Source organism: Populus euphratica, unplaced genomic scaffold (assembly GCF_000495115.2).
Source record: "Populus euphratica unplaced genomic scaffold, PopEup_1.0 scaffold22.1, whole genome shotgun sequence".
NCBI lineage: Eukaryota > Viridiplantae > Streptophyta > Magnoliopsida > Malpighiales > Salicaceae > Populus > Populus euphratica.
The window spans coordinates 1,734,907-1,762,447 of NW_011499863.1; the positions used below are offsets into that span (position 1 = coordinate 1,734,907).

The window sequence follows — 27,541 nt, forward strand, 5'->3', positions numbered from 1 at the left end:
TATCATTTTATTTATCAATGTCAAATATAATTTTAAACAATATATATATTATTTTCAAATATTTAAAAAAAATAATTATAACTACATATCCAAAAACAAGAATACACAGCCAGCCGCCCAAATACAATGATACAAGAAAGTAAATTTAAAGCTGAAATGCAGGGATAGAATTCAAGCACAAAATTGTTCGCAACTATGGAAACCAGGAACTAAGAGAGATGAGAAACTGGTATGTTTTTTTTTTTTATTAATATGGGTGTCCGGACCAGCTTGTGCGCATCACGACTAATTTCATGGTCCATTAAATATCCTGCAAGCTCAATAAACAGATAAACCACTATGAGAATGACAAACATACCACACAAAGACTCAGTAAAAATACAAAAAAAACCACTCTCTAATTGCATTGCCACTAAAACTTGAACCAAAATTCAAAAAAACAAAGGCAGCACCTACACCACTGGCCACAATCTTCTTAGTTATGGTATGTTAAAGAGACCTCGGTGTGTTCATATTAAATTCACATGCATCTCAGCTAAAATAACTTTATAAAAAAAAACACAACTTTGTGCATCGTCACGTTAGGGGTTGAAGAAATAGTAAAAAAAGATATAATCAATGTGAAAGGCTTCCTAGCTTTATTGGGAGTGCAAAAGAGAGCAAGGTCCTTGCTCGGATATCGAAAGGAGAGAAAGTAACATCGTGTCTGTGAGTGGAATTATGGTTTCACATTGATGAAGGGGCCACCATTATCCTTATCTTTTGAATATCGGATTCAACTAAGTTTTTTTTATTTAATTTAATTATGCCCGTTCACATTTGAATTATTGCATCCATGAAAACCACTCTCTCGTACTTTTTTTTCTTAACATAGTTTGATTTTGTGCGAGATTTGGATATTAAACTTGATCGGTTAATATATTTTTAAAAGATTAATGTGATATTATTTAAAAATAATAATAAATTTTAATGTGGTTAATTTAATTTTTAAACCGGGTACTATCATTCCACATGTTTAAATTTGTAGTTATAATTATTTAAAGTATCAAAATACATATTATTTATATTTTTTTATTTTTTAAAAATTATTTTAGTATGAGCACATCAAAATTATTTAAAAATATATTAATTTAAAATAAAAAAATTTAATTTTTTAAAATATTTTGAAAATATAAAAATAAATATACCCTCTGCTTTTATTTTTTATAAATTCTAGCCCATGTTAGTTTTTGAGATAATTTATAAGATATGCTTATTTATTTTTATTTGAGATGGATGTGGAAATAATATGAAAACATATTTATTTATTTATTTCAGCAAAACTGCAACGAAGTGATTCCTTGATCAATAATTTGTAAGAATTCATTAGGAGATCATTAGCCAAATTCCTTAACCTTCCATCATTGCAGCTGGAGATGACAAGCGATCATAATTGCATAGCTTTTTTTCTTCTTTGCCATTGTAGGATCCAATGAGGCTTTTTGGTCACGTAAGGCACCCATCTTCATTTTAATTCATCACTTTTATGTTAGAGTGAAATTTATTTTCAGGTCGTTAAAGTGATCAGGATCGACCCCAACAAAAAAAAAATCAACCCAGGATATATTTACCAATTAATTAACTACCACGAATCAATTACATGACTTAATATTACGTATCACGGGAAAATTAACCTCACATATCATTTTCTCTTGAAGAAATCTGTTCACATCTCCGGTCATGATGATGATTTTGTTTTGGATATAATGTTTTTTTCAACAACAAGGGAGCTCGAAATCTAACTGCTAAGAATAAATTTCTCATCGGTTGTAATAACAAGTGAAAAAACTATTTTAAAATAGAAATTGATATTGGTTAATATATAAACTGATTCAAATATGTTTTTTAAAATTAAAAAAAGAAGGGTTAAGGTAAACCCCGCGACTATCCTTTGACCGGAAAATAAAATAAAAACAAGCACACAGTTTCTGAGCATATGCTGCGCAACACCAATGCAAAAGGGTCACGTTATTATTAATCTAATTTATAAAGGGGAAATCAAACTGCAGCCACCAAGCCCATGAGATAGATTCATCGAGTATTTCATGAGAAAATAAGAAAAAGAAGAACTTAGAGGCAGCAAACCACCCATCCCCCCAACCATTGATTACACATGGTATACCAGAACAAAAAAAAAAAGTGATGATGCATTTAGGCCCCGTTTGTTTGCAGGAAAGTTGTTTCTTTTTGAAAAGTGAATTTCGGGGAAAGTGAATTCCGGGAAAAATGAATTCCTGAAAAGTAAAGTATTTTCCGATGTTTGGTAGTGTTATGGAAAATGAACTGGAAAACACTTTCCAGTGTTTGGTTATGTCATGGAAAATGAACTGGAAAATAATTTATTAATATTTTATTTTTCTCAAGTTTATTAAAACAATAAGGAATAAATCTTACAAATTAAAAAGTTAAATAATAATGAAATTGAAAAAAAAATTTCATAAATTATATCAAATAAAATAAATAATAATCAAAATAATAAAGATCAAATCTAAAAAAAAAGATGAAGAAATTAAAATAATAATAATTAACATTTCATAAAGTATTTCAAATAAAATAAATAACAATCAAAAGAATGAGAACCAAATTTGATAGAAAATTTTTTTAATAAAAAACTAATAGGAGAAAAAGCAAATAACAATTATAAAAATGAGGACCAAAGTAAATATAAAATTAAATTTTAAGAAATGAAATTGAAAAATAAATATTCAAAATAAAATATATATAGCAATCAAAAGTTTGAGGATCAAATTTAATATAATCAGCAAATAATAACATTTTTAAACTTTTTACAACTTCCGGAAAGTGTTTTCCTCCCAAATTTTTCAGGAAAACACTTTCCTGAAAATCAAGTTAAATTTTCCTTTGACTGGAAAGTGTTTTCCTTTTATCAACTTTCCTAACAGCAAACAAACACAAGAAAGTTTGGAAAGTGATTTCTCAGAAATCACTTTCTGCAAAACAAACACAAGAAAGTTTGAAAAGTGTTTGCCCAGAAACCACTTTCCAGAAAACAAACACAGCTAAAAAGGAAAACACTTTCCTGAAAATTAAGCAAAAAAATTTTTTTGACTAAAAAATATTTTCGTTGACCAGAAAGTGTTTTCTGTTGACTGGAAAGTGTTTTTCGTTGACTGGAAAGTGTTTTTTGTTGACCGAAAAATGTTTTCCGTTGACTAACTTTTCTAATAACAAACAAACACAGGAAAGTTTGGAAAGTGGTTTCCCGGAAACTGTTTTCCGAGAAACAAACATAGCCTTAATGACATGATGAAAGTTTTTATGCGCTTGTACGTGCAATGCATGTATTAATAATTTTTTAAAATTAATATTACTTAATTATAGTAAAATGTAAAAATATTCTTTATAAAAATATATAAATACCCTATGACCAAAAGCTTCTATTTTACTGTACAAATAATGTTTAGATAATTTACCGTACAATCAAATATAAAAAGAATAATATACCCTGGATTAAAAACATTTAATCTTTTGTCTCTGATACAGTCTAATATTTTTATTATTCATTTGAAATGAAAAGGACTCCAATACCCTTCTAGAACATGCCATTTATTATTTAAATAAAAAGCAAAATAATAATTTAAAAATTCACGTGTCTTGCAATTCTGTGAATCCACTACTTCCATTTTCCCTTCGTTTTAGATTATTATTTTATTTGTATTCATTTTCTCAATTCAAGTAAGTCAATTAGGAGAGGTAATTTTATTTAAACTAGTAAGTTTTTAGTCTTTGAAAATTTATCCTTGAGGTACACTTTCATAATCTATAATTATTTCGTCCTCAGTCAGGCACACAGGAAGGTACAGGTAGCGTCATCTTTTAGTCAATGGTCCACAAGGAGATTAATGTGATTAAAGAAGCTCATCTCAGGTGACGCAAATGGCACACCTTATGAGAAATAAATGAAAAACATATTTTTTTCCCACGTGTCAGCGACGCCACCGGCACACCTTATGAGAAATAAATGGATTTTTTTTTTTCACGCGAGCGACAACAATTAAGTAATAAGACAAAGAGTATGAAAAATTTATTGTTCATTTATGTTCAGTATTAATTATAATAGTAATTTATAATGTATTTTGTTTTTTTAAATTTTTTTTGTACTTTTTTATACAGTATATTACTTTTTGTTTCCTATTTGCAGTGTATTACTTTCCTTCCTTTTTTTTTCCCAATTAACTTTATCAATTTTTTTTAATATTAATCTGTTTAAAAAATTCGCTTTGTATCTTTTTATTAATAATGTGTTATTTTTTTTCTTTATCTTTTTAAAATTTTGTTATTATTTTTTTAAAAAATATTTTTATTTATTTTTTTAATATTGATGAAATTAAAAATTAAGTTTTGTAATTTATTTATTTAAATTTTTTCTTTTTATGGGATTATAATGATATATTTATTTGTTACGGTAACCCGAGCTATCCTGGTTTACAGGTTTGATAGGATTTTTTTTAATTAAATTAAATTTTGTTATCGTTTATCTGATATAATTAAAAATAATAGCTTTTTAGAAAAAAAATATTATACATGAAGCTAGAACAGAAGAGGAAAATACTGTAGCTTCTTTATATATTACTGTGAATTGCTATAGTATTTTTTTATTTTTTCGTTCCAAAATTATGCTACGGTATTTTCAACATGATTTTTTTTGTTATATATTTTTTAAAAAATCAACATTATTGATTTTATTTTTTTAATATTGAGTTGATTGAGAATTTAGTTCTGTAATTATTTCTCTTCAAAACACTGTGAATTATTGCAGTGTTTTTCTACTTGTTTTTTATGATTTTTTAAAAATTATATTTGTTAATTTTATTTAAAAAACATTGTAGGATTTTTACAAAATATTATCAATTGCTATAATATTTTTCATTCTAAAATTATCCTTGTCGATTTATTTTAATATTAAGTTGGTGAGGCATGTGACTTTATAAAATTTTTTTGTTTTTTATTACCGAAAAACTTAAATTATGTGGTGAAAATATTATATATTTTCTCATAAAATATTGTAGATTGCTATAAATCATTTTATTCAGTCTTTAAGTTTTTTATCATTAACACAACTTTTTTCATCCTTTCATGAAATATTGATTTTATTGTATATTTAGTTTTTATTACTTATCAGGTGCTAATTAACAATTATAACATTATTAAATATATTTATTTTATAAATTTACGATGGTACACGGGCATGTCATCTCATTCATGTAATAAAACTATTTGGCTATCGAGATGAAGGGAAGCATTATACTGTCATTAAATTTTATTTTATTTACTAATTTTTTAAATTTAGATTTGAAAATAAATATTTTAAAAATTTATTTGCAAAAACATTCATATTCTAATTATTATATATCCGATAGCTTTCATCAATAAAATTTAATTTATTTGATTAATGCATGGCGGAAAAGGGTTGCCTCACCGTGTAGTCAAATGTCCAACAAACATTTAATAGATAAGATCAAGGAGAAAGAAAAAAAAAATTATTCTTTCGAAAAAATCTACACGTGTTAAAGCTGATACTCTAATGATCAAAGGCAAAAAAACAAAAAAATGAGTCAACCACGATGTACAGTTCCCGGGTCCTCGGTTGGACCAATTTTTGCCATCTTGCGTCTGGTATTGGACTCTTCGTACTGATGAAGTCGGCCCGTGCGCGGCTCCTTGGACCTGGAGGTTAATCTGTCAAAAGACACTCTCCGCGTGCTTGCCATTAATGATTGTGTGATTAATCTAGCCCCCTCTTCTTTTGGGATTTTTGCAAACAAGACCTTGCAAGGTGCAACCCGTTCATTCCATTTCAGAATTTGGCTTCAAGTTGTGGCTGTGGTTTTTAGCCATGTTTGTTTCCGTGACATAACATGTTTTTTTTAAATTATTATTTTTAAATATTAAATTATTATTTTTTAATGTTTTTATATACTTATGATAAAAAAAATATTATTTTGATATATTCATAATTAAAATATATTTTTACAAAAACAACTAACATCAACTTATCACCTTCAAGGTTTATTAATCATGGTGTTTCAAAGCTAAAAATTGTTCAAAATTAAAAAAAAAAAAAATAAATTTTGGAGTTTTCTTGTGAAGAAATTATGCAAAAACAAGGTTTGGAAAACTGCTTGCAGTGATTGGTAAGTTGAAATCCTAGTTATAGGATCCATCTATGATTCTTGTACGTCTAATTTTATAACGAATTATAGCTCTTTTTACCAATTATAAATATAAATTCTAGCAGTTTTGATGCTATGTTTTAAAAATATTTTTAAAAAATTAAATATTTTTATTTTAAATTAATATGTTTTTAATATTTTTAAATTATTTTAATATATTAATCTAAAAAATAACTTTTTTTAAATAAAAACTATTTCAAAACACAACCATAACAAAAAAAAAAAACACACACCATGTTAAACCCGCAACGTTTTTTGTTTCTAAAGTTGAAGATGGGATAAAAGCAATTTGCTCACATCAACACGTTTTTTAAAGATGTTTTTGATCTAGATGATGAACATGTTAGCTTTCCACATCACTATCTCGAACCTTAACGCTCAATAAAAAAATCTCACAGCAGATACTTTTTATAGAAGTTATTTTAGGATTTATTTTTAAAAATATTTTTTATTTATAAATATAATAATTTATTTTTTATTTTTTTAATATTAACACATTAAAATAATTTAAAAATACAAACAATAACTTAAAACAAAAATAATATAATTTTTTTAATATTTTTAAAATACAAAAAGCAAACAAACTCTTAAAAATCACGTCCTTGACCCATTAATAGTCAACTATTTTATTGTTGCACAATAGTTGTGGGTGTGGACTCAAATTTGTTAAAGCATGGTAGACAATTAAGACATAATGATCTGAATTTGAATTTTTTTATACAATTATTTATTTAACCTGAATTTCAAATTAAAATATATATGGATTGTTCTAGTATTGTTTTGTTAATTAGGCATTTCAAAAGAAAAACACATGTATATATAAAAAATGCTAAGTTAAATCTAACTAACCTATCATGAACAATCATGAATTTTATTAGATTAAATTATTTTTTACATATTTATTATATAATAAAAAATATAAAAAGCAATATAATATTAACAAATAAAATTAAACAAATACTTTATAGGATAAAAAACCCGAAACGTCTGTTACAACACAGCCTATACAAGCAGAACCGAGGGAAGCTCGTGGTCAAGGGCCAGTATTTATTTTTTGTCGCCCGTACCTATTTTCTTTTAAAAAGAACGACAGTTTGCCTTCTATTACACATAAGCTTCGACAGAGCGATAGAAATACTATCAATATTAACTTTTTTAAACTTTTTAAAAAATATTAAAATATCAACCGCGTATCAATCAATATATAATAGTCCCACTTAAAATCCAACAGGGGAGGATTTTAACAATTTACATTTGTACACAAAAGTGGTACTCAACATAAAAAAGAACTGAGCTAGCTAATTCCTTGTCTAACTAAACTATTATATTTTCAAAATAATCACATTTAATCTTAATATATCTAACTAAAACCAACGAAAAACTCCTTTTTCGGACACAAGGACAGGAGTAACAGTAAAGGACCCAGAATAAAGGGGCAGACAGGAAAATAACACAAAGACAAGGGATTAGATAGTCAAGATAAGAAGCACTAAATTATAATAATTATCTGTAGTGGGAAGCTTTGAATCTTTAATTTCACTCGTTTTCTGCTCTCTCTCTCTCTCTCCCCACCTCCTCTATAATTTTCTTTTAACTTTCTTTCTTCCGCTCCATGTGATCTCCAAACTAGCCTTATTTCACGACCCTCTCCTAGCTGCCTCCTCTCACATTTTTCTCTTCTTCTACAATATTATTTCTCCTGTTCTCCTTCACGTCCTTCTATTCATGTGACCAGTAAGTCATTTTTTGTAATTGGTTGCACTGCATGCTTTGCATTTCTTGTTTTGTGTTTTCTGATCGGCCCAGATGGAGAAAGTGTAGATATGTTTGCGTTTGAGTGAAATTTAAGTTCTTTAAGTTTTATGTTGCGTGGACTTGTTGAATTTTGAGATTTTGGTTGGTCTGGATGATGGGTTTTTCCTTTTCTTTTGTTTTAAGCTGAGGTTGATACTGTAAAGTTCGTTTCTTTTCTTTGGTATAGCTCTGTGTTAAGATTGTCATATTTGTTTATGATTTTTTCATTTTTAATTTGCAAAAGCTTCTATTTTTAGTTCGTGTTTTTTTTTTCTTTTTTCCCCGGTGGAAGTGCTTGATGCTCTTGTGAATTTCGCCACCCTCTTTTTACTGATTATTACTAAATTACTGGTCTTGAATTCAATTTTTATGATTTATAGATTTTCCAATTTGAGAGAGATTCATTAATAGGAGTTAGGAGGATTCTATAAAATTTAAAGGAGAATTGTAGAAGATAAAAGATATTTAATTGGCCTTTTTTCTTTCAGCTTGCATAAAGTTTAAATCTTATTAGTTTTAGAGAAAATGAAATTTTCAGATTCATGATTAGAGAAAGAAGAAAAAATTCCGAGAAGCCATTGAGTGAGTGAGTGATTTCAATCCTTTGTATTTTTTGCCTGTAAAGAATAGTGTTTTCAATTAATTTTTGAGTTAGTGTTTGCTAAAAGTTACTTTGTTTTTGTTACCAGCTTATTAATTGAATCGATCCATCAGGATTTATTGGCAGATATTATCTATAAAACCAATTGATTTGGTGTGAGTTTTGGTCCCTTATTCTTATTGATTTTTTTTCTTGCAGTCTTGCTGGGGTAAAAGAGATGGTTGCTGAAACGTGGTTTCGTGGTCTGTGGAAGATTTCACAGAAGCATGAACCCGGTCCTCAGAAGGCAGTTGTTGGAGTTTTGGCCTTTGAAGTTACAAGCTTGATGTCAAAGCTGGTTCATCTTTGGCAGTCTTTGAGTGATAAGCAGGTTACTAGGTTGAGAGAAGAGATCGCAAACTCTGAGGGTATTAAAAAGCTTATAGCTGAGGATGATGATTTCATTGGTCGTTTGATTTGTTTAGAGATGATGGAAAGTATGGTACATGTTGCAAAACCTGTGGCCAGACTAGGTAATAAATGTAGTGATCCTAGTTTGAAGGGCTTTGAGCATCTTTTTGATGAAATGATCAAGATTCATGCTGACCCATATGCGTGGGGATTTACTTGGAAGAAGATGGACAAGAAAGTTAAAAAGATGGAGCGTTTTATTTCAGTTAATGCTACTTTGTCTCAAGAGATTGAAATGCTTGCTGATCTCGAACAGACTGTGAGGAGAATGAAGAGCAGCAATCCTCAGCCAGATAATTTACATGACTATCAGAAGAAGCTTGTATGGAAGCAGCAGGAAGTGAAAAATCTGAGGGAGATCTCGCTCTGGAATAGAACTTATGATTATACAGTTCGCCTCTTAGTAAGATCGTTGTTCACTATATATAGTAGAATCAGCCATGTGTTTGGAATTAATCGAACAGCATGCTCTGGGCAATCAAAAGCTCTGAGTTCTGACTATATTTACCAAAGCCAGTCAGTTTCTGCATTGCTGCAGTCTTCTGTTCATCCATCTGAGGATAGTACTCTTCCTAGATTTTCTTCTGGCCCCCTTGGTAAGTTCACTGCAAATTCTGGCCTACTTTCAAAATCGAACAAAAATAATTCCTATTCAGGTCCTCTTGGTGGCTCAATCACAAAGTCAGGCCCTATTTCTGGAAAGAACAGGAACGTGAACTTTTTCTCAGGTCCTCTTGGGGGGGCAACGACTAAGTCGGGCCCAATTTCTGGAATAGCTAAAGCTGGCAAGAAGTTTTGGCGAACGCCTCAATCACCTGCCTTTCTGGGAAGGAAACCGCCTTCAAAGCCAAATCGGCTGACTCAAGTGGGACCTTTTAAAGGATGCATGGTAGCTTCAAATACTTCTCCTGTCGCCAATTGCTACTTAATTTCATCTGATGTTCATTCGAGAACCCTCAACGGAGCCAAGGAAAGTAATGCTGACCATCTTCCTCCTGGAAGTGCAAGTCGAACCGGTCCATCAATCTTCAGTTCACAGCAAAAGTTGTTGCAAGCTCTCCCCGAAACCCTTGGTGGTGCTGCTTTAGCATTGCACTATGCTAATGTTATTGTCGTGATCGAGAAGCTAGCTGCATCTCCTCACTTGATTGGCCATGATGCGAGAGATGACCTGTACAATATGTTGCCTGCAAGCGTGAGAACTGCTCTGAGGGAAAGGCTAAAGCCATACTCCAAGAGCTTATGTTCATCAGTTTATGATACTGTGCTTGCAGGAGAGTGGACTGAGGCAATGGCATCAATATTAGAATGGTTGGCCCCACTTGCTCATAATATGATAAGATGGCAATCGGAGCGAAGTTACGAGCAACAAACCTTTGTTTCTAGGACAAACGTGCTTCTGGTACAGACCCTTTACTTTGCCAATCAAGAAAAGACAGAAGCAGCAATAACTGAGCTTCTGGTTGGTCTGAATTACATTTGGAGGTTTGGGCGAGGACTCAATGTGCAAGCCTTGCAGGAGGATGCTAGCAGTATAATGTTTGATGAATACTTGGAGGTGGAGAAGTGACTTTTTCTTCCAGGCCGTGGCAATCACCCGTGCAATCCAGTTACCTCATGTTTGACAGGATTTGACGTGATCCCGGCAGGTCCCTGGGGCATTTTAGTAACATCATTTGCTTTCTTTCTGCTGACGACATTAACGTCGTGCATTCTCCCTGGGCATCCCAAATGCCTGGACATCCTAAATGCCGAAATTGTATGGTTAGTGAGTTGAAGGTAATAGGTAGTTTGAGCTTGAATATACTAGTTCTATTCTTTCTTTTGTGAATGGAGGTTTTCATCTGTTAGCCATTGAAAATGAATGGAGGTTTTCATCTGTTAGCCATTGAAAATGGTGGTTCATCTATTTTCGCCCTCGTAGAGCTAGTTCAGCCTTACTAATCAGGCTGCTATTGAATGATTTGTAATGTGTGTATACTTGTCGGCAGTACCTACCTTTATTAATTGTAAATTTATCACGCAAGGTTTTGGATCGTAAATGGATTGATGGTTGAGCATATTTTTCGTGGAGTGGAGTGCTGCACTGGATGTAACAATATCGTGCCTTTCGAGGTTGATGAGTAAATCTAAATCACCTTTCCAAAAGCAATTTCTGATCTAATTTTTCACTCGAGCCTATGCTAGTGTATTGCATTAAGTGATTATTTGACAGGTATCAAGCACACTGATTCTCCTTACAGTCAGCACGCTGCAACCTTTGGTTTCTTTTCATAGTTGTGTGAAGTCTTTTCATGTGCAACTTTCATGCTTGGTTGCATTTATCTAAGCCCTCCTATTCTGTCAAATACAGTTCCTGTTTTCTACCGTGCTGGCACCATGCTTGTAGCGCGTAGCGCGTGGTGCCTGTTGTTTATGCGGAGATATTAAGGCTGTCTTTGTTTTTGAAAAATAATTAAATTTTTTTTTGTGTTTATTTATTATTAAAAAGTTGATTCATGAAAAATAATTTTAATTAAAAAAAATTTGGTTTAGTTTTCAGAAAATATTTAAAAAAATTAAAGAGAAAAGGCTTTTTGAAAATTATGAAAACTTAAAAAAAAAAATTGCAAGAAGGGATTTGTTTTTGGGGGGATTCAAATGCCGACCACTAGTAAATCGTGGGAGAGTTTATATGGTTGTCTAACTCGGCTGGATTGTGGATTTGTTGAGTTAGTACATGGCAAAAATAACGTCATTTCGAAGAAAAACTAAGAAAAAAAAATCCAGTTGACATGATCGAATTTTATAGAGGTTTGGTCAACCAATCATGAGTTCTAGATTATACAAATGAAGCTGGAAACTTAGATTTGACTGTGTAAACGTTTAAAACGTTTCGAAACTCAAGTCAATGTATCGTACCATAATAATATGAATTTTATTTATTTAGTGGTGGAAAAATAAAGGAAAGTTTGTGCAGATAGTATTAAAGAGATTAACGCTTTTTTTTTTTTTAATAATATTTTTATGATGTGGCCATGCCAGGTGGGAGGTCCGATTAGAATTGAGTAAGAATTACTTTTTAAAGTTTTTTTTTTAATATATTAAAATAATATATTTTTTATTTAAAAAAATTATCTTTGATATAACTTATTTAAATATCCAAAAACACTAAAAAAATTAAATTTAAATCAAAATATTTATTTTAAAAAATATAGTTTAACTGCACTTTTAAATACTCTCTTCGTCTTTTAAATATCATGTAAACATAAGAAGAGAGAAAAAAATTACCCTTTTTTTTTAATGTCAGGGGGGGAGGGGAAGGGGATGGAGATTGGAGCAAGAAAAGATAAGGTATTACTTAAAACTTAAAAACGATTAACAAAACTTTAAGCTGACTTCTTTTTATATATATAATTGTTTTCATTACATTAATAACACTAAAGATTTTATTAAATTCACGATACTAAAAGATGGGCAGTACTTGATTTTAATTACGAAGAAGTAAGCGACATGTGGTTATTTTATCTGAATAAGCGTCATGTATTATTATCCTGGATTTGAATATAAGATGTTTTTTAAAATTAACATATCAAAAAAAATTAAAATATATAAAAATATAATTTTAATAAAATAAAGAAGTTTTAAAAAGTTTTTTTTGAAATGCCAGTTAACTCATGTTTTCTAATATTTTTTAAGATGTGTTTGTTTTTAAGATAGTTTTTGTGGTTATGATTTTAAAAAATAAATTTTTTAAAAATATAATTAGTTAAATTTAGATACATGTTTAGTAAAAATTGTGATTGTGATTTATGTATAGCAAAAAACATGTATAAAATATTTGGTTATGATTGTTTTTTAAAAGTATTTTTTATTTGAAAATACATCAAAATATTTTTTGTAAAAAAAATTTAAAGTAAAGAAAAAACTAAAAAATTTTAATTTTTTTTAAAAATGCTTTTAAAACATAAAAATAAATAAAATTTTATGAAACTTAGTTAAAAAATATGCAAAAACTACTTTATAAAAACTATATTTTAAACTTAATTTTTTATTAAATTCTACAATATAAAATTTAGTTTGATGTATTACCAACTAACTATATTTTGCATACCACAGCTACAGAAGTAGTGAAAACTAACGGAAGCTAAATGTTTTTTAATCATTTCTCAAATAAACCAAAGAAAAATGTATGGTATCTGTTTCTTACATATATATATATATGTGTGTGTGTGTGTGTGTGTGTGTATTATTATTCTTTTCCATGAAAGCCAGAAACCTATAACAAACAGAGATTTAATATATTTCTCTTTGACAATAACTAAGCCAAACTTCCACGTCTCTTTCGACAACTCTCTCTCTCTACAACACGCATTCTCGCTTTCATAACGGCTCACCGCATGTCCGCGTCACGGCGATCAACGTCGCTAACTGACTCCTCCGCCGAGATCGAGCGGATGGAAAGCACCGGTAGCTGGGGCGACGCTCTCGACTGGTTCAAACTGGAGGTCCAAAATTTTCTCGCTCTCAAATTTCAATACAGATAACTTAAAAATTGTTTTCTTTTTTAAATTACTCACCATGTTCTATCTTTTCGAGGTGCAGCATCCAGCGTCACGCTCGGTTTATAAATGCTTGCTTGAGGCAGAGCGTGCTGTAGTCGAGGTGAGTTTCCTTCTTTACTCTTTGCGATTTCATTAAAATCTTGATTTTCTTTTCTTGTGATTTCTTTATAACCTTGATTTCTTTTTTTATTTCTTTAAAGTCTTGATTTCTATTCTTGTTTAGAGTCAATTTTCTTGAGGAATTAGAATGTACATTACGCGTATAGAAGAGCAATTGAGCTAACCCTAATTTGATTGCAATTGATTTTTGTGATGGTTAAATTACTACTACTGGATACAAAGATAAAACTAGAACAATGTAAGTGGCTAGGGTTATTTACGTGAATCTTTCTGCTCAGGCTCTAACTGTTTAGCTCATTCGTTTTCTGCTTATTGTTAAATGGATTGAATCTTGATTTCAGGGACGTGGTGTTGTTCTTATTAACACTAATGAGGCAGGTACCTTGATAGTGACTAATTTTCGTCTTATTTTCCTGGTGAGTGAAGTGTTTTCTCCTTTTCTTTATTCTATGGTAAGATGACGGAATGGTACTGTATTCAATTTGTGTTGTATTCATAGTTTGATATCGTGCCCTGGTTTATTTAAGCATGTTTGAAGAGCCAAGGAATTGTTATTGCTTCACTGAAAATGATGTTGTGTATGCACAAATATTATACTCACTTTATGTGTTCTTCTGTTGTACAAGAGCGAGGGAACAGAAAATATCAGTGCACTTGGAACGATTCCGCTAGCAACAATTGAGAAGTTCAGCAAAATGGTAAATTATTTTTCTTGAACTTATGGATTCATTTTCCCTACTCCTTCCACTTATTTATGGTAACTGTTGGTAAGAAAGTTGTTTATTTCTGTAGCCTGTAAGATATATTTATGCATGGAAAATTCTTGTTGATGCATGCAATTTCTTGGACGATAGTTCATTCTTGTTGGTGTATGTGGGATCTTAATTGTTGCTACAAAAAACAATTCTTTTATCTAATATTCTGGGTTGATACAGATTTTGTTACTGTTTATGTGTCATACAAACTATGTTATTTGGTGAAATTATTCAAATTCTCTGCTGTCATGTGGACTCGTGGAGGAGAGATCAAGAACAGGTGAATGGGAGGCTGACTAATTTCTAAGTCGTATTTCTGAGTTCTTGTTTGTATATATTCAGCTGATGTCGATCACATGTCAATATGTCATGCTACAGTCATATGGGAACGCCAGAACAATGCTTTTGGTCAGATCAATTTTCATATATACATGTCACATGCTTCACTTTGTATGCAAAGGTGATCTGATCATTGACAGGATGCCTCTGAAAGATACTCTTTATTTGTTGTATGCAATGGCATGCAAACAGAAAATGGTGGCAAAACAATGCTAGGATAATAGGTTGTCTGCTACCTTGGTTCATTTTGTGCAGGAATCATATAGATTGATAGATTTTACACAAATTATCTGAAATGACAACCTGTCTCAACTCTTGTCTTTTATAATTCAATTTAAGCCTGAATCCCAAACTACTTGGAGTCAGCAACAGGGATCCATTACACCGTTCTGTTTTAGCATGCGCTAAACTTTCTCTGTGCCAGAAAATCTTCTCTATTAATGATTCTTTTGTTTTGATTAGCATTTGGTTAGGTTAATGGACATGATATTGTTTTGGCTTGCCCACCCATAATACATGTTTATTGGTAATGAAGTTTTTGCATGTTTTTATTTGCTGCCCTATGGAATGTATGCAGGTTGTAAAAAATCAATCAGCCCCTCGTCACTCTGAGAAGACTTCATCGCAGCGTCTTCTCCAAGTCATTGGTATGCGTAACACCTTTGATGTGTTTGTTTTACCATCTCTTAACTTCTTCACCAGCTTACTCTTTTTGTGGGATTTACAATCGATTTGTAGTTTGTGTTTGAAAGATAGAACTTTGGAACAGATTTGACATTCGTGTTGAGTTATAAAATTCCTCTTCTTTGGCTTTGATGATTCAAATTCAAGCAATAAATTAAATTTATGTTAATAATACTCGGGAGACGATGGCAGATTCTGGAGCAAGGGTAACTCAGCTGTTAAGGTGATGGTAGTTGCCAGAAAGGAAGTTTATATATGTTGTCTAGTTTGATAGATTAACTTTGAGCATATGGATTGCATTAAGGCACGAGGTTTGCAATCACTTTATTTCTGAACAGGTAGATTTTTTTGAAGTTTTGCATAATTACTGGAACAATGTCACGGAGTATTGCTATCTGCTATTGGTTGCTTTTGCTTTCTTTGTCTTGTATATTGTTTCTGACTGTTACTTTGATGATACTCTCTTTAGAATTCTCATGGAATTATTGGTTCTTATATTTTGCAGGGAGAGATATGAGAATTATTGTTTTTGGTTTTCAGCCCAAAACAAAGCAGGTTAACTCTTCTTTCTTCAGCTCTTTATTTGCTAACTACGATCACTTACAAACTGAAATTTCTTTCACTTGTAAGATATATGTTGTAAAAAAAATATGAAGTTTATGATTTTGAGGGTTTAAATTATAAATTAACCGAGGAAAGATATAGCTTTTGTTGATTGAATGAGTTCAAAATGGTGAACTGGGTCATCACACCTGCCATGAACAGATATTTGTTTTAAGTTATTTTTTTTAATTATGCAGAGACAGGCTATATATGATGGGTTATTAAGGTGCACAAAACCATCAAGTCCCTGGGATCTTTATGCTTTTAGCTGTGGACCGTCCAAATTTACTAATGCTAACCCAAAAGTGCGCTTGTTGAATGAGTGCTTCCGTCTTCTCGGAAAAGGCTTTTGTAGTGCATCAATAGATATGATTGACAAAGGGTCATATACACTGTCTAATGAGATGTGGAGAATCAGTAATGTAAATTCCAACTACATAATGTGCCCGAGCTACCCTTTTGCCTTAATTGTTCCAAAATCCATCAGGTAAAAGCATTTAGATTCTTACTGCACTTTAAAGTGGAAGGGGTGGGGTGGGGGCTGGGGGGATGAGAACATGTTGAAATCCTTCTAGTTTGACTCAAAAATAATATTTATTTGGGCTTACTCTTCCCTGAACTCTAAAACTAATAACTGTCTTGTTGCTAGTGATGAAGAAGTGGTCCATGCATCCAGCTTTCGTTCCAAGGGTCGCTTGCCTGTAGTTTCTTGGTGTCATCCTGGTATGAAAAAGGTGAAATTTTAGTTATTTTGTGTATCTTGATTTCCATTCTGATGCCTCTACATATGTGGCATTATAGGAACTGGAGCAGTCCTTGCACGTTCATCTCAACCGTTAGTTGGTCTAATGATGAATATGAGGAGGTAGGGTGATCTGCCTACTTAATTTCCCTTCAATGAACTCAAACACGTTGCTCCACAAAAATTATGCTCATTGTAGACACATGCCAGGATTATGGTCTGAAATTGAAGTGACATTTGTGATTGTGGTTGCTGTGTTGCACGCATGCCTTCACTGGTATAAAGAAACAGTGACGGCCATTACATGCACAATTGATGACAATTTTAGCAATTTGTTTTTATTCAGTGAAATTCCAAATAATTTCGGTACAGATGGAATTTCTAATATTTAACATGAATAGAGATATATTAAGCTTCATGAAAGATGTCTTATTATCCTTTTAGATGGTCATGGTCAAAATTTTAGGTTTTAACTCCCTAAACTTGATGCTTAACAATATTTTGCCAAGCTACAAAAATTATTTTTGAAGGGCAGCTGCTATGATGGCTACAATTACTGTCATAGAATCCTTTACAGGCATGATTATTGAATCATGGCGCCAATAATTCCAAAAAGGTTCCAGTCCATTTTGATTCTTTTATGTAACACCTGTTATTTTTTTCCGTTACTAGGATCCATTGATATCTTATCTGTTGAGGTTTTGGAATGTGAACTAAATTTTTTTGTTTGCCATCTGTTGCTTGATATAATGTCAGAATGTCAGATTCACATCAATGTATTTGTCTGCAGCAACACAGATGAAAAGCTTGTCGCAGCTCTTTGCTCTCAACTTGGTGATAAAAAGGGGCGGAGGTAGCGTTATTCAAATCATTTCCCTTTTGTTTTGGTCGAGTTGTCTCATTGTTTTTTTGATATTTCATGTGTGTGCTGTTTCCTTATTATATGCATTAACTTGACTTTCTCGTATTATTCTTTATACCTTGTATGATACCTTAGTTTGAAACGTAATTATGTATCGGTCTACCTAGTTTTGAAGCAATAAAACTCATTCTCAGCTATTAACTAAATCCTATTTCATTACTTCTTCAACATTAAAAAAGAAAAAGTCGTCTTTTCCAAAACCTGAATCATGAAATTGCTTCTCTTTTGCTGTACCTCTTGAAATGCACTGTCCACACAGTTGCAAGGTTCCAGTTCGTGTCTTATCTGAAAATGTCTGGAGAAAAGCAATGTTTTCTTTTAAGGTACCCACTAGGATAGATTTGGTGGAGAGAGGTGGGCCCCATGGCTTAGATGGTTAAAGCAGGTGACTATCCAGCCTAGTGTTTAAACTTTGACCACTCATTACTTGCTGTCGGGTATGATGGGATATACATTTCCTTCTTGAGATGGGAAATCCTAATCAATGTACTGGACTTGAATCATTGAAACTTGGTTACAGGTCTTTTGTTGAAATGGAGTGGCCATACTTTTTGTTATTTTTATTCATTATTTGTTGTCAATGGTGCAAAATTTCCATACTGCATGTCTGGATGAATGAGCACTTTTCTCTGGGGTCTTTATTGTCCTGTAACTCTAATTTATCTTTTGATAAAAATGAGAACTGTAATTTTGTTAATCCACAATGATACACCTGTGTTCATTGCTTGACATTGTGACATACAAGTTATGCTAAGAAATAAGCCCATTATTTCTTTAGATTTGATGTTTGCATTTCTTTTAGTGGCTTATTCTTTATTGCGCTGTGGCTTTTGTAAATGAATGTTCGTAAAATATATATATAATGTTTTTTTTCCTATTTGTCCTCTCCCTGCTTTTGCTTTCCCCTCATTTCAGGAAGTTATCTGTTGCTGAAGCAAGGCCTATAGAAAATGCCAAATCTTGTGTTTTCTTTTCAGGAAGTTATATATTGCTGACGCAAGACCTAGAAAAAATGCTTTAGCAAATGTGGCTATGGGAGGTGGCTCAGAATCACCATCTCACTATTTTCAATCCGAGGTTTGAGCTGTTTAGATATGTATCTCTAGTAGTCATCAGATTTGATATCTCATTTTCATTCATGTCATATTCCTTTCTTTCTTTCTTTTTTTAATTTTATTTTTAATCTGGTATCAGGTGGTTTTCTTTGGGATAGACAACATACATGCTATGCGTGAGAGTCTTTCTCGGCTTAGGGACTACTTGGATACTCATGGCTCCACTTCATCAGACGGAACATTATCACTCTTGGTTAGTTTGTAAGCATCAAGAATTTAAAATCAGGCACCTTTACCTGTGGAAAACTAGTAAATTAACATCAGTGGTAATAAGTAGTTCTTTTTTTTTTTCCCTCTTAAATACATTTTAAGAAAATGATGATGTATTATTTTGTGCAAGTGGAACATGCATCTCTCCATTTTTCGAGTTACATGTAAACATAATTGAGTAACCTGTCCTTGAATAACATCAGATATATAAACAAATAATCAGATGTAATGCATGACTGCACAGTACAGTTCCCTATTTTACCATTAACAAATGATTGGAATAACCCTCGTGAATGGGCTGTTGTTTGAGGCTCTGGGTTAAAGACTAGAGTTTTCATGTTCATTTCCTGTGCTATTGTGAATGCATCCTCAATTGGTTCGATTGTATTCAGCGATCTATATGGCAACATATATTGGAGATACCATCCTGTTCACAATACAACTCTTATTCAATGCGCTGACATCCTCATGCCTTGTGTGCTTGTCTAATGATGCGCATGAGCCAATGTAAACCTTTATCTTGACATTGGTGCATCAATGGTTTTATCTATAGTCAAAAAGGTACTTAAATATGCTCCTCATCTTTTCAGTTGGGATTTTTCAATTAGTTCACGGCACGGCATTGATCTTTGGTTGATTAGCTAATAGCTCTAAAACACTTTGAAGGCTAAGTAAAGATATTTTCGCAATATGGGTTCATAAGCTTTGCATTTGTTATGTTTCCTATGCTTTCTTACTGAACTTGAGCTGAAATGCAGTGTTTGTAGTAGGTGTTAATATCTATATTTGTTCATGCCATTTTTCATTTACAGAGACATGGTGGCTGGACCTGGGGTGGAGGCAATCTCAGCAGTATGTCTGCTTCTGTGGCAACCCTCGGTGACAGTGGTTGGTTAATACATGTCCAAAGTGTCTTGGCTGGTTCAGCTTGGATTGCTGCTCGTGTTGCTTTGGAATCAGCATCAGTGCTTGTACATTGCAGGTCAGATATCTTGACTTTATATGTTATATTAATCTTTGTAACAACTGGCAGAATCTTTTCTTTTCTGTTGCCACAGTGATGAAATCTGAAGATTTTTAATGTTCTGCATGCTACATACCCTCTTTTTGTCCTTTTGTTTTGTAAATTCTATTTCATATGCTGTCAATCTATTTTAGTTTCTATTCATTATGCATAATCTAAAAGAAAAGCCTTATTAATTCCATACATGGACATAAAATCTAAATCAAGCTTTCTTACTTGTTAATTCCATACATCAACTTCAAATCTGAATCAGGCGCTCTACCAGTAGATCTTGCATCTACTTTTATTCTTTGTGTAATCACATGGATTGAGCTTCATATACTGATTAGCAGAAAAACCTGGGTCTCATTGCCCAGCAGATCATGGTTTCATTTGTGAACTTGGGGAGTCATCTGCCTGCTACCAGACTACTGGCCCACATTTGTTCTGCTTTTAAACAGAGCGGAAAAGTTGCTTAGCTGAATCATCTAGCAAGCATTTCAGTTGAATAATTTTTCATTATACATATTTTCATTAATTAGCAAAATTTGCTATCAGAAAAAAGCTGCCTTTTCTGTTTTCAATTTCGTGCTTGCTTTTAGAGCTTCTGCATGAGCTGATTTCTTGTCTTTCATTCTTTTGTCTAGCGATGGATGGGATAGAACTAGTCAGCTGATTTCACTTGCTAATTTGTTGCTTGACCCTTACTATCGTACATTCACTGGGTTTCAGGTATTTTCTTCCACTGCAAGGCTCCTTTGTTGGTTGTGTATTGTTCTTTGTATATGCTTAAGCTGTTGCGCTTATGAGTGTACACATTTCTCTCTTATTAGTCTTATGTTACTTTTACTATAATATGAAACGGATTTTATGCCTCTCCAGATAAAATAGCTTTCTTTTTCCCTGGATGTGAAATTTTACTTTCTGGAATATCTTAATTCAATGCAGGCGCTCATTGAAAAAGACTGGCTAGCATTTGGTCATCCATTTGAAGAGCGAATGGGAATGCCAATTGTATCTGGATGCAGTGATAAGCCTCTTGATTTATCTAGGCAATCTTCAGTTGGGAGTTTTCCATCATCACCCATGCGACAGTCATCAGGATCACTTGCACCTCAAGCTCCTAGTTCTTCTCATGCGCAGAACCAATATTCTCCTATATTTTTGCAGGTTACTTTTATTTTATGCATGCCCTAATGCACTGGATATTAGGAATTAGGTACCAACTGGTTATAATGATTATTTTTGGCAACCCAAAATCATAGGGGATCAGGGATTACCATATGATTTTGAGCCTGATGCATATTGAGATTGTTTTGAAGATTAGTCTTGATCTTGTGAAAAAGATAAATAATTGCTCAGGATCTCCTTTTCCCTTCCTCTCTGTGTTTGTGATAAAGAAGAGAGAAATTTTGGATGCTTAGGTTTAACGCTGCATTTATGTGCCAAATGTGTTCAATTTTTTTTTAACCTTATACTGGGATTGTAAGCTAGAGATGTGAAGGCAAGAGTATAATGCTTAGGATCTTCAAGCAATTGTAGAATCTACTAGAAGGATTGGTTTGAAGGTGAGGATGGTAGGGATATTGTTAAGGAAGTTCACTTTAAAAAGCCTAAATAATAGTGATAATAGTGACAACACCCTATTTGTTTGAATGTCCAATATTATATTTCAATCCAAGTGAACTTGAGAATCTGTTGTGTAAGATGGTCATTGCGAAGTTCTAAAAATAGTTAATGTGTTCTGCAGTGGATTGATTGTGTTTCACAATTATTGCGGATGCATCCGTTTGCCTTTGAGTTCTCCTCGGTATGTGTGATTTTCTTCTCTTATGATGCTCATCCTTGCATGCATTAGAAGTTAGCTGTTGAGATCAAATGAGTTGAAGAAACTGGTTTTGTTTCCTCATCTCACTTTTTTTCTGACTGGTGTATTGTTTGATGGCTTAGGCTTTCCTGGTGGACTTATTGGACTGTGTGCTTTCATGTCGTTTTGGTAACTTCTTCTGCAATAGGTGATTCCTTTTCTCTTATTACCTTTCAACTTCTGCATTGGGATATCTTAAATAGATTAATATCTTAAATAGATTAAGGCCTGTGGCTTCTGGCATGCCTTTACATGATCTGTCCGAACTACATAGATTAGAAGGAAATATAATTAATTTAGAATCAAGAAGTTTTAATTTCAAACTCAATACTGGATTGGAAGCTGAAAATTCAGAATATCTCAAGACAAACATGGATTCAACAAATCTTTGCATGAACCAGAAACTAGAATAAAGAAGAGCTGCTTCATTTCCTTTAATCTTAAAGTTTAACAGATCATCTGTACTTTTGATCATCTTCTTTGGATATAGAGAAGTTTGATAAATTTAAAAAATGAAAGTGGTATCAATGTCCTGAAATGGGTTACAGCAAATATAATTCCCATAGAGGCACCATACTGATTTATTCTACCAAAATGATTAATGACATTGTTGCATCTTTTCAGATGCATATATGACATCTGTTTGTTGCATATTTGTGGCAATGCAGTGTCATCCGTTGGATGATTTCTGGTAGAAGTCCCTTCATCTTCCTAGAAATAAAGAGACAATCATGTAGCTTTGTCTGAAGCATGGTAGTGCATCTGTGTAGGAATTTGTCGTTTTTGTGGCATTTGGTTTTAGAACGGTTCGTTAGAGCATGCAGTTTCTTCTTTCCTAAGTGAAGTTCAACCTGTCAATTCTTCTCCTTCTCATAAAAGTGGCAGTTCCTCAGTGTAAAAAGTGATGACCCCCAAATTTATCATCTTTTTGATCTTTTCTTGTCAGCCCGTTCATTTTACTTATTGACTACCTCTTAGGTTGGACTTGGTTCCTGTTGAAGACAGACCAAGGGGCAACTTTATGCATAAATGCTGAACATTAGGATATTGCATACAGAGAACCCTCACCATGTCCTGTTTACTCTAATCACTCTAGCACATAATGGGACCTGTCCTGTCAAGTCCAATTATGGTGGAAACATTAAAATTTCTCTTTCTTAGTATTAGTCTAAATTTTCAGTGAGAAGGAAAGGCAGCTAGTTGGTGTCTCTGAATCTTGTGGATGCTTGTGGGCTTATTTGGCTGATTTGCGTTCTTCAGAGGGAAGGTCTCATGTGCACTATAACCTTTTTTATAGTCCTCTGAAACATAATGGCCCATTGTTACCTCCAGCAGCAGCTTTAGCCCCGGCTCTATGGCCCCAGTTCCATCTTCGGTGGGCTTGTCCTTCAGAAGCCCAAGCTGGGGAGCTTGAAGCTCAATGCCGGAATATGTCTTTAAAATTCTCTGAACTACAGAAGGTAATGAACTACTTTCTTGCTACTGAACCAATACAATGTTCTCATAAAAACACGATCCTTTGAACCAATACAAGGTATAATATATTCTTTCACATTCTTTTCTATTCCTTTTCTTCTTCTTTCTTCTTTCTATTTGGTTTGCACGTTAGTCTGCTTTTTCACTGACTGTCACTTAACTGACCAGGCAAAAGAAGGAGCAGAGAAGAAAGCTAAAGAAACCACAAATGCCATGGAATCATTATCTGCAGAACTACAGAATGAGAAGCGACTCAGTAGCTCTGCTATGGCATTGGCTAAGAGGGCGAGCAAGGAAAGTGCAGTCATAAAGCGAGCCATACAGTCAGTGGGATGCAAAGTTCATTTTGATGCTGGTGGTGATACTACTGTTGATATCGAGACCAACCCTATGGGAATTACACGGGAATCTATTTCTCACTCAAGAAGAGAATCTGATGGTATTGTCCAGCATCAATACAATTCAGATTTATCGATTTCCATTTCAGCAGCGGCAGATGATGTTGTTTCCAACAATCCACTCAATCGAGTGTGTGATGCTATATGCCCTTCACGCTCAAGAGATGGAGGCTGCCGGTGGCCAGAGGCTGGTTGTGCTCAATTATGTAGTCAGCTTATTGGGGTGAAGGCAAACTACGATGCAATTGATAGTCTCTCTATATACGAAACTTATTTTGACACAGTGAGTACCTTATAACTCTATTATCCATGCATTGAATTAGACTTAAATTCTCCGTAATAATTGGTTGAGTTTTTTTCATAGAGAGGAGAAGGGAAATAGAGTTTAAAGAGAAGTTTGAGATTTATTATAGCTCTCAAGCAACTCAAGCGTAGGGTCAGTGCAGAACCCTCAGATTTTGTAATCGGGACTGTTCATACGGAGAACATAGAGTTAGGACCACACTATCATTTAGCGTAGCTTGTTTTCCCTCACAGAAGAAAAGACAAGCAAAGCTTGATGTGATGATGCAGTGAAAGGCAGATGTATATCAAAGGGGCCGGCTTTTCATCTAGTTTGCTGTACAGATTTCAAACAATTTTAACATTTCCATTCTGTTTTCTATCACCATAAATGTATAGAGCAATATTCATAACATGGGACCTTCTTCATTGTTCGTAATAAAGATCCCACAATTTTATGTTTTATCAATTTTCCTTTTCCTCCTTTCATTAGGGCATAGAAAGAGAACCGAAATGGATTATCACGCTTCCATGGCTATTTCGCTGAAGCATCTCTTCCCTTTTTTTATATTCACTATAAAATGAAGAATCTCTATGTACATCATGGGTTGCATCGATGCCACCTCTCCTGCTCTATATGTAACTTCAACGATACAGAGAACATTTTACACGGGATACAACACCAGGGCGAAAATTATTCCTGTCACAATGAAGCAGCATTGGGGAATCCAACATTTCTCAGAATTTATTCACCAATCTCCTGCCTACCTCGTGTATTGCAGGCAGCAGCTCTAGATTCGAAAGCCTAATGGAGTTACCAATGCCAGTCTCCAATGCTAGCGGGCTGGTGCTGATAATTAGATTACGGTCCAAGTAGTAATGATGCATCGGTTTGCTGCCATAAATAACTAGCACTAGTCTTCGAAGCGTCGGCGTAAAAAGGAATCCATATGCGTTTAGGTAATCCTTCCTGCTCGATCAATTAAAGTGCCAACTTGGTCTCCACATAATGCTCTTGAGATGTTCCCAGGCTCGAGCAAATTAAAGACCACCACTACACACGACAGAGAAGCACATAGGCATTAGCAACGTAAGTGGGTTTGGGAGGAAGAGCAAATCAGTATAAGAAAATCATTACAAACCAGGAATCCCATTCTCTTCACAGTACGTAATTGTCATCATGTCCACTGAGGTAGCCCCCCTCGAAATGACGTCTCTGAATGATATGTGATCCAGTATTGTATTGCTGCTATCATAGACGCCATTAACAATGGTACCTTTAAGGAGTGCATTTGCGTTGACTAACAAAAGATAAAAAAAAACAGGCATCAAGATTCCATCCCAAACAAAAGCAAGGGCAGAAAAATAAAATAAAAGCAGGCAGAGGGTAATACTCTCAGAAGCTCTCAGAGCAGCTGCTGTGTCGGTAGTAAATAGAGGATTCCCAGCACCAACGCCACCAAATATGACAACTCTTCCTTTCTCAAGATGTCGGATGGCCCGTTGCCTGCTATAGGGTTCAGCTAACTCTGGCATTGCAAACGCACTTTGCACACGAGCTTGAACACCGTGCTTCTCCAAGGCTGATTGAAGCAAAACTGAATTCATAACTGTTGCCATCATGCTGACATCATTACATCACAAGTTAGCATATCATCACAAACTAGCAACAGGCAAGTTTAGGATTAAGACAGTACAAAGAGATTTTAAGCTATTATACATGCTACTGGGAAACGCAAACATAGTTAACAGGACAATATTCAGGATTCGATGACTGAAATAGATACTTCAATGCAAATTCTAAGAGGACGGTGCATCACCCAATCTGGTATGCAGTGGGCCTCTCTAAGCCAGTAGCAGAAATCCACGATTCTCCACAAAAGAAATTACGACCTCCAAGAACAATTGCTATCTATAAAAAGCACACAAGAGTAAGCATCTTGTAATTTGAGTCTGCATTGCAGGACACTAGCAAGAATAAGGATTTGGGAAAATACCTCCAGTCCAACACGGCTAGCTGTTGCTACTTCCTGAGCAATCTGCATAGCTACCTAGAAACAGAAGAAAGCAGTTTAGCTTGCATTTTTCATACATCATCATTCCAAAGATAAAAGAATCATCCAAATACTGAATCTTGCACCTTGGGGTCAATATTCTGGCAATTCCCAGCTAATGCAGAACCGCTGATTTTAAACACTACTCTCTGCCATTTTAAATTCGTCACCGCTTTAGTTTTGAGACTATTAGCAAAGGCAGCACTGCCAGATGTATACCTGCACAGACATTGGGATAGGCAATCAGCTACACATAGCAAAGTCATCAAATTAGCCATCTTAAACCATTCCACAACCACCTGACAATTCTTCTATTTAACCAAAATCCAATAATCAATTTCAAATTTGCATCAAATTAGCATAATCACAGAAAATCAAAACAAAAAACCAACCAAAAACATCAATAAAGATCCAAACCCTCACTCATCCAAAAACACTACCTTTTAACTTGCTTAACCACCGCATTAGCATCCCCACAACTCCCTCCACCACCACCACCCTCACTATCTCCCCCAGCAGCAGTAGCACCACCACCACCACTCTTCCCATTGCACGCATTCCCCATGATCACCTCGATATGCTTAAACCAATGCCAACTACTCCCACTCCCACTAATCCTCTGTAACTCCACTTTATACCTCTTCTTCAAATTATCAATCTTATTCTTACACTGCTCCACACTCTTCTTATTATTACTCCCTCCTCTCTCACTCACAGCTTCCGCTACTTCCTCCCAATCTCTCCCTCTCAAATTCCCTCTATTCAACTGATTAAATTTCTCCGTGTACGCCTCCAGCAAACACGATATCGCCGTATCGCTCCATTCCTCTCTATCCTTCCTGTAATCTCGGTAATCGCTGGATTCTAACTCTGTGTTGCTGTTTGATTTCGATCTCTTATTGTTGTTGTTGTAGTAGTGGTTTTGGTGGTTGCGTTTCGAGGAGGGTGTGGCGGACGATTTGTCGTGATCGGAGTAGTAGTAATCTCCGGTTGTCGTGACGGAGGCGGCATCTGGGTGGCGCGTTGTAGGGTGAGGATGCGGCGCGTCGAGAAGGGGGAAATCGTCGGTGGACATCGGAAAATAGGGTTAGGGTTAAGATTTCGATTTGGGGGTGGGGGAGAAGATGTTAGCGGAGACGACGTTAGGGGGATGGGTGACGGAGTGAGAGGGTTAGGCGGTTAGGTTTTATAATAGGGATTTGAATCACAGTTGGTGTAACGGATCCGTTTAAAACAAGAGAGGGGAGTAACGCGGTCGGTTAGTAAAGAGGTAAAATTTGATTATTAGGGTGTTAAAACTTCAAAAATCAAAAACGAAAAAAGAAAGAACGTTACAGCAGTTAAAATGT

General features: G+C 33.9%; 3 protein-coding genes across 10 annotated transcripts; 2 read left to right on the plus strand and 1 right to left on the minus strand.

The window, feature by feature from the left end:
- The first annotated feature begins 7,772 nt into the window (after positions 1-7,772).
- Positions 7,773-11,147, plus strand: LOC105125502 (type-1 restriction enzyme mjaxp r protein (DUF668)). 2 transcript variants are annotated; one of them, XM_011025972.1, is made up of 3 exons: positions 8,001-8,613; positions 8,827-10,914; positions 10,949-11,147. In XM_011025972.1, the coding sequence occupies exons 1-2, from the start codon at positions 8,570-8,572 to the stop codon at positions 10,646-10,648; spliced, it is 1,866 nt and encodes a 621-aa protein (XP_011024274.1). In that variant the 5' UTR covers positions 8,001-8,569; the 3' UTR covers positions 10,649-10,914; positions 10,949-11,147. The 2 variants fall into 2 exon arrangements, with proteins under 2 accessions (XP_011024276.1, XP_011024274.1); XM_011025974.1 differs by lacking the exon at positions 8,001-8,613 and adding an exon at positions 7,773-7,967 and having other exon boundaries at positions 8,827-11,147.
- Positions 11,148-13,333: 2,186 nt separating this feature from the next.
- MTM2 (Myotubularin-like phosphatases II superfamily) lies at positions 13,334-24,601 on the plus strand. Of its 5 annotated transcripts, none has more exons than XM_011025984.1 (21): positions 13,334-13,565; positions 13,657-13,722; positions 14,084-14,158; positions 14,366-14,440; positions 15,414-15,483; positions 16,026-16,075; positions 16,321-16,610; positions 16,773-16,846; positions 16,925-16,988; positions 17,656-17,718; positions 18,765-18,864; positions 18,982-19,095; positions 19,925-20,094; positions 20,763-20,847; positions 21,064-21,285; positions 21,866-21,925; positions 22,066-22,130; positions 23,163-23,442; positions 23,627-24,139; positions 24,223-24,278; positions 24,315-24,601. In XM_011025984.1, the coding sequence occupies exons 1-21, from the start codon at positions 13,458-13,460 to the stop codon at positions 24,430-24,432; spliced, it is 2,718 nt and encodes a 905-aa protein (XP_011024286.1). In that variant the 5' UTR covers positions 13,334-13,457; the 3' UTR covers positions 24,433-24,601. The 5 variants fall into 5 exon arrangements, with proteins under 5 accessions (XP_011024286.1, XP_011024288.1, XP_011024289.1 ...); XM_011025986.1 differs by having other exon boundaries at positions 14,369-14,440; positions 24,223-24,279; positions 24,316-24,601; XM_011025987.1 differs by having other exon boundaries at positions 13,663-13,722; positions 14,369-14,440; positions 24,223-24,279; positions 24,316-24,601.
- Positions 24,602-24,676: 75 nt separating this feature from the next.
- On the minus strand, positions 24,677-27,356 carry LOC105125508 (uncharacterized). Of its 3 annotated transcripts, none has more exons than XM_011025983.1 (8): positions 26,633-27,356; positions 26,279-26,411; positions 26,136-26,189; positions 25,959-26,050; positions 25,533-25,762; positions 25,281-25,439; positions 25,091-25,192; positions 24,677-25,042 (listed from the first exon to the last, which is right to left on the minus strand). In XM_011025983.1, exons 1-7 carry the CDS (start codon positions 27,265-27,267, stop codon positions 25,095-25,097), a joined length of 1,401 nt encoding a protein of 466 aa, XP_011024285.1. In that variant the 5' UTR covers positions 27,268-27,356; the 3' UTR covers positions 24,677-25,042; positions 25,091-25,094. The 3 variants fall into 3 exon arrangements, 2 of the variants coding, with proteins under 2 accessions (XP_011024285.1, XP_011024284.1); XR_842254.1 differs by having other exon boundaries at positions 24,706-24,763; positions 24,794-25,192; XM_011025982.1 differs by having other exon boundaries at positions 24,677-25,192.
- Positions 27,357-27,541: the final 185 nt, after the last annotated feature.

Bases quoted from the DNA above. Each gene is read 5' to 3' on its own strand.
- LOC105125502 (XM_011025972.1), top strand. From the start codon at position 8,570: ATGATTAGAGAAAGAAGAAAAAATTCCGAGAAGCCATTGAGTGA. The intron at 8,614-8,826 runs GTGAGTGATTTC...TTTTTCTTGCAG, and splicing joins TCCGAGAAGCCATTGAGTGA to TCTTGCTGGGGTAAAAGAGA.
- MTM2 (XM_011025984.1), top strand. From the start codon at position 13,458: ATGTCCGCGTCACGGCGATCAACGTCGCTAACTGACTCCTCCGCCGAG. The intron at 16,847-16,924 runs GTATGAAAAAGG...GTGGCATTATAG, and splicing joins AGTTTCTTGGTGTCATCCTG to GAACTGGAGCAGTCCTTGCA. The intron at 16,989-17,655 runs GTAGGGTGATCT...ATTTGTCTGCAG, and splicing joins CTAATGATGAATATGAGGAG to CAACACAGATGAAAAGCTTG.
- LOC105125508 (XM_011025983.1), bottom strand. From the start codon at position 27,267: ATGTCCACCGACGATTTCCCCCTTCTCGACGCGCCGCATCCTCACCCT. The intron at 26,190-26,278 runs GTGCAAGATTCA...TTCTGTTTCTAG, and splicing joins GCCAGAATATTGACCCCAAG to GTAGCTATGCAGATTGCTCA. The intron at 25,193-25,280 runs GTTTGTAATGAT...TGTCGTGTGTAG, and splicing joins TGAAGAGAATGGGATTCCTG to TGGTGGTCTTTAATTTGCTC.